The following is a 6,000-nucleotide window of genomic DNA, read 5'->3' as shown; positions in this document are numbered from 1 at the left end:
GGCCTGCTGTGACAGGACGAGGGGTCATGGTTTTAAACTAGAAGGAAGGAGATTCAGACTGGACATCAGGAAGAAATTTTTTACACTGAGGATGGTGGAACACTGTCCCAGGGTGCCCAGAGAGGCGGTGGATCCCCCATCCTTGGAAACATTCCAGGCCAGGTTGGACAGGGCTGTGAGCAACCTGATCCAGTTGGAGATGTCCCTGCTCCTTGCAGGGGGGTTGGGCTGGATGGGCTTTAACAGTTCCTTCCAACTTAAACCGTTCTGGGATTCTCTGATTCTGTCACCTGCTAAAGGAGGATGAAAGACACAGCTTGACAGCAGCATCTCCAGCCCCAGGCATCCTCCCTGCCACAGCTCTGGGCTGCTCCCGACCTTCATAGCCCTGGCACCGAGCCACCCCACCAGCATGTGGGTATAGGGCATGCGGAGAGGTCAGGGCTCTGGGAGGCAGCTGGGAAACCATGTCCCTGTCCTGGAGCTGAGGGTGGTGGAAGGTGAAAGACCCGGAGCACAGCTGTGGAGAAGAACTGCTAAACCACATGGAGACTGGATTTATCTGGTGGAGGTGGTCCAGCACCGTGAGGGGAGCCCCACTGTGCCCCCAGACCCCAGCCGGACAGGTTCGCAGGGAACAGGAGCGGGGTTTTGCTGGGACCGTTGTGCTCAACTCCCGCCTGGCCTGTTCTAGGACACAGGAGGCTGTTCCTGTGCAGAGCCACTCTGGAGCTTCTCTGGGACACAGAAGGAGAACCCGAGTTTTGGGCACCCCAGGGCTACCGGCCAGGCTGTGGCCAGTGGCCCTGAGGCCCAAGCAGCCGGCTCCAGGCTGGGCGTGCAGGGACCCGCGAGCGCAGGCCGCACGAGGCCCCATTCCCCCTCTGCCCCTGCGAAAAGGGGGGCATGGGAGTGTCTCCCTCAACTCCCACCCCCTCAAAAGCAGCAAACTGGCAGCGCCTTGCTGCTCCCTGCGAGACCAGGGCTGGAACCCCTCCGCTGACCCCAAACTGCGGTGCCTCCGGATCCGCACCCCCTGCAGTGGACTCCCGCCCCCGCTTCTCCGGTTCCCGCCCCCGGCAGTGCCCGCGCCCCGGCCTCGTTCGGCGCATGCGCGGCGGGCGCCCCTCCCGCGCGGCGGCCGGAGGCAGCGGCCGGGCAGGATGCGGGACCGGACCGGGGAGCTGCGCGCCGTGAGTGGGGGCGCGGGGGGGCTGGGTTGGGGGAAGCCGCGGCCGAGCCACCACCCCCCCGCCCTCGCGGGAGTGTCGGGGCGGGAGCGGGGTCCCCCGGGCTGTCCCCCCCCACCACGGGGGACCGGGCCCCCTCTCCCCTCCGGGCACCGGGTGGGAGGCTGCCCGAGGGGCCGAGGCGACTGAAGCTGGGAAAACAAACAAACAAACAAACAGATAGATAAAAATGTTTTTTTTTTGTCGGGAGCCCTGCCCGGCCCCCCCCCCCGCTGCCGCCCCCCGCCCCTCTCTGCGCCCGTTTTGCTTTTTCATCCTCCTGGCCCCGCTGATGTCACCCGGCCCGGGGACAGCCCTGCCCCGTGCGCGGGGGTCCAGCCGCGGGGTGGGGGTCACCCGCGCTCCATCCCCCGCCGTGGGGCCCTCGAACCCCGCCCCTGGGGTTTCGACTGGTGGGGCCCAGGCCCCGCAGCCTCTTCCCTGCCCGCCCCCCCCCCCGCGCCAGGAACCGGCACCCCGGCATCCCCTCGCTCGCAGTGGGGCGGGGGCAGTGGGGGTCCCGAGGGTCGAGAGCCTCAAATCTCCGGGGTGCTGCCCCAGCATCCAGCCTCCTGCCGGCACACCAGCTTTGCTGCTTTTCCTGATTTTTGGGGGTGGTTTTTTTGGTTTTTTTGTTTTGTTTTGTTTTGTTTTTTTTTTAAATAATTACTTCACCACTGGGTCTGCTGAGCTGCCTGGGAGGCAAGCGGGGGTCTGGCCATGACCTCCGTGCTCCATCCCCGTGTTTGGGTGACCCAGACATGGAGCGAGGGGTAACGGGGACAACTGTGGCTGCCCAGGCTGGCCGATGCCTGCAGAGACCCCACCGACATCGCTTCAGCGGGGAGTTTGGCTGCGTCTGGAAAACGCCGGGAGGACGGAGCTCAGGTGACGCCAGCCAAGGGGGGCGGCTGTCGATGCCAAGAGGGTGGCTGTCGATGCTGGAGGAGGAAGAGGCTATATAAAGAACAACTGCACTCCCCCACTCAGCCGGAGTGCCTGGAAAGCACCCAAACAGGGGGCTCTTTCTGCACCGACAGCGCTGGCTGTGAAATGAGATTGGAAAATAGGCTTTTTAATAATAACAGTAAAAACTGGCCCCGTGACTGTCCTCTTGGCAGCTGGTGCTGGCTGAGAAGTGATACCGTAGAGTATTTTAAAATCTCACCATTCCTTTACATATATCTGAAGAAAAATAAAATGCTTTTTTGCCTCGCTGCTGATCCTTATCCAGCTGCCTCACGCTGAAGGGCGGTGCAGCATCCTCCCCGTTCCTCCCTGCTGCATCCGGGGGCTGCCGGGGATGGAGGTCCTGTTTGGAGCATCTGAATGCCTTGGAGCTGAGTGGGTGCCGGCACTGGGGCAGAGCCTGGCAGGGCTGCAGGGAGCGGGCGATGCGTGTGGGAAACGTGGATTTACAGCCTCAGTGGCGTTGGTCACCTGGGAGGAGCAAGGTGCTGCAGTGGACGGAATATAGCGAGTGTTTGGGCTTGGTTTTTTTTCTCTGCTGCCAGTAGCCAGCCTCATTAATAGCCTGGGCCAGTTTCTTCTTGTTTTAATATAGTGTCTAAATTCTGCCAGGCATGATAAAAAAGAATTACAAACAAAAAAAGGAGCTGGATCTGCTGGAGCCAAGGAGGGGATGCAGGGCTTTCACTGCCTTGCAGAACAAGAGCTTCATGTCTTAATGGGATTTTTAAAATGGTACTTGAAATTCAAAATGCTAATCTTGTGTCTTTGCTGAACCTTGTGCTCCGGTTGTGTTCAAACACACTCGAGCTTATCTTGTGCCCTGGGGGTGGTGGTGCCCCTAGACCAGCTCTGAACCAGGGACAGGAAATATAGCTTACAGCTGAAAAATGTCCTCTTGTTGTGGAGGAAGGGCAGCTGAGGACTGGCTGTGAAGGATGCCTGGAAGGAGACCAGCAGAGCCCTGCTCTCAGCTGCTCGTGGGTAGGTGCCACGGCTCAGGCCATGGCTGGTGTTCCCTGCCCGTCTGGAGCTGATCCCCTTCCTCGAAACCCCCAGTAGCAGCCCCTCTTGCCACGATTGTCCATATGCAGTCTTGGTGACAGAGCAGGGATGGACAAAAATTACCCAAAAAATAGTTTATTTTGCTTTTAGGACAGTCTCAGCTGCTTTTTCCCGTGCTCCATGCACCTAAAATGTCTTTATTTAGGCTCTGCTTGTATTTTGTCCTCCAGAGCTTGAGGAGAGCTGGTGCCATCAGCTGCTGCGGGCTGGGGAAGAGCCCAAAGCGCTGCTCAGTGCGCGAGGGCTCTGCTGTCCTGGCTGAGCAGGGTGCCATGGCCAGGGTGCTGTGGGGCTGGGGCGAGATGGTGCATGTGCGCGGGCCTGTGAGGGTTTCGCACTGCTCCGTCCTCCCTGGGAGGTAACAACTCCTTTTGGGTGAGATGTCGGGATTTCCAGAGTGTGAGACAGGTCCAAGAGGTAAAATCATTATGAACAGTGTTTTGAGAGAGAGTGGGAGGAGGTGAGGGAGACGTGCAAGTGTCATAGCATCACAGAGTGGTTTGGCTTGGAAGGGACCTGGACCCAGTCCAACCCCGCTGGCCTGGGCAGGGACATCTCCCACCAGATCAGGTTGCGCAGAGCCCCGTCCAACCTGGCCTGGAATGTTTCCAGGGATGGGGCATCCACCACCTCTCTGGGCAACCTGGGCCAGTGCCTCACCACCTCAGTGTAAAACATTTCTTCCCGGTGTCCAACCTGACCCCAGCCTCGTTCAGTTTAAAGCCGTTGTCTTATGGTGAGGACCCCAGAGCTGGAGGCAGAGCTCCAGGGGGGTCTGAGGAGAGCGGAGCAGAGGGGGAGCATCCCCTCCGTCGACCTGCTGGCCACGCTGCTGGTGATGCAGCCCAGGAGACGCTTGACTTTCTGGGCTGCAAGTGCACGTTGCCGGCTGATGTCCCATGTGTCACCCACCAGTGTCCCCCAGTCCTTGTCTCTGGGGCTGCTCTCCATCCACCCATCCATCCATCCATCCATTGCCCAGTCTGTGCAGGTCCTGGGGGTTGCCCTGAACCCTGTGCAGGACCTTGCACTTGGCCTGGTTGAACTCCACAAGGTTCACACAGACCCACTCCTCCAGCCTGTCCAGGTCCCTCTGGATGCTGCCCGTTCCCTCCAGCGTGTCGACCGCACCACTCAGCTCGCTGTCATTCACAAACTTGCTCAACGCCACTCTCTGTGTCACTGATGAAGATGTTGCACTTGCTGTGGAAGTGGCGTTTGCCAGTTCCTGGTCCCAGGGTGGCCTGTTTCCAGCAAGACTCAATTCCTTATAGTTGCTTTCCGTTGAGATGATGCCAAGGAGCTGCAGGCTGCTGTGAGACGCGTGCCTAGGTCAGGATCAGGGGGTTTGAGGGGACATGGGAACTGGAGGAGCTCAAGGGGTTGGTGACTGAGTGGACCCAGATGGTTTGGGTCAGAGTAGCTGTCGCAGGAGGAACTCCACGCACTTGATGTTACCGGACATCAAGAAACATGTGGCAATGTGGTTTTGGAGCATGGGACTCTGCTGTCAACATTTCATACAGCCAATTAGCAGAATTTCTCATAGTCATTGATTTTTGGTGACTCTAGCAGTCGTTGGGCTCTGACTGAGCTGGGAGAGACCACTTACTGGTTGACAGATCCTCTCCCAGTTCCCTACCAGGCAGTGCTTGCCTGATGTTTTATCTTGCAGTTACGTGATGGAAGTGTTCCTTGAGATGCTGGAGTGGACGCTGCCCAGATCGCTGGTCTGGATGCTGTGGGGAGAGGTTTGGCAAGACCACCGTACTTGGAGGACGGTGTCCAGGCCTGGCAGGTTTTAGTGCTGGCAGAAGCTCCACCAGCATGAGAAGGACCTTCCCCAGAGTGGTGACAGGAGAAGTAGGTCAGTTTGGACCTGGAGGTCGCCCTTTGCCCCCTGGCACGGACATCGTGTGATGGCACCTGTCGTGTGTCGCAGACTGGGTGGGCATGGAGGCGTTTGTAGGACTGAAACCCCAACGGTTGCTTGTGTATGAAGTGATGGTCACGGTTTTGGTGACCTTCCCATTGAGTCTAAAGGCTTGCCTTGCTCAAATGCTTGTTAATTGAGAATAATCCCTCTGGGGTTTGAAGAGTTGCTCTTTATTTCCTATCTAGCTTTTGTTTCTCATCGTACCTCGTTTTTTGAGTAAGGAGCCGTTTCCCAAATCACGCCAGTGGGAGAGGCACAGGTGCAAAACCAGACCTGCTTTTGCACATCTCCAGCTTACTGAAATGGTCAAAATGGTTTTGTGGGGCCCTGGCCTACTGCACCCGTCGCTGCTCTCTGGCAGCTGTTTTCAGATTCCTTTCTCCAGCAATGTCCATGCGTCTGTGTTGCACCGTTGCCCTCCCCAGCCAACTGAAACCTCCCTGCTCCTGCCTGCCTGCCGCGTCCCTGTTTTGAGCGCTGCCTCCTGCCCGTGGGAGTTGCGGGGAGCTGTGTGTTAAAAATAAAAGGAGAGAGGATTCGAGGTTGGCTCCAGGTCCAGCTCCGTGGATCCACCTTCTTCCCTCCTACAGCAGCGGAAATCTGCTGCGTGTCCCCTCAGGACTTGCAGCCAGACCTTGCTCTAGCCCCTCTCGTTAATAATCCCATGCTGCTCCTGCTCATCATTTCTCTCTTGGGGGCTCAAATGTGGAGTCGAACAAAGTTTCTGTTTGCAGCAGGAGTTGGGTCTCGTCGATCTCCATCTGGGCAGTGGGGCTTTTCTGGAGCCACCTGCTGATGCGA

At 58.4% G+C, this 6,000-nt stretch overlaps 1 protein-coding gene across 2 annotated transcripts in view; it reads left to right on the top strand.

The window, feature by feature from the left end:
• The first annotated feature begins 1,123 nt into the window (after window positions 1–1,123).
• The window catches only part of STX1A (syntaxin 1A), a 91,970-nt gene continuing 87,093 nt past the window's right edge, over window positions 1,124–6,000 (top strand). For both annotated transcript variants that reach the window (XM_086763433.1, XM_086763436.1), the window contains exon 1: window positions 1,124–1,193. In XM_086763433.1, the coding sequence (XP_086619559.1) occupies window positions 1,164–1,193 (30 nt within the window). In that variant the 5' untranslated portion in view covers window positions 1,124–1,163. The remainder of the gene's footprint in view (window positions 1,194–6,000) is intronic.

Source organism: Chlamydotis macqueenii, chromosome 19 (genome assembly GCF_036417535.1).
Source record: "Chlamydotis macqueenii isolate bChlMac1 chromosome 19, bChlMac1.mat, whole genome shotgun sequence".
In the NCBI taxonomy this organism is placed as follows: domain Eukaryota; kingdom Metazoa; phylum Chordata; class Aves; order Otidiformes; family Otididae; genus Chlamydotis; species Chlamydotis macqueenii.
Note: the sequence above shows the minus strand (reverse complement) of the source record. Positions and strands in the feature narration are given on the sequence as shown.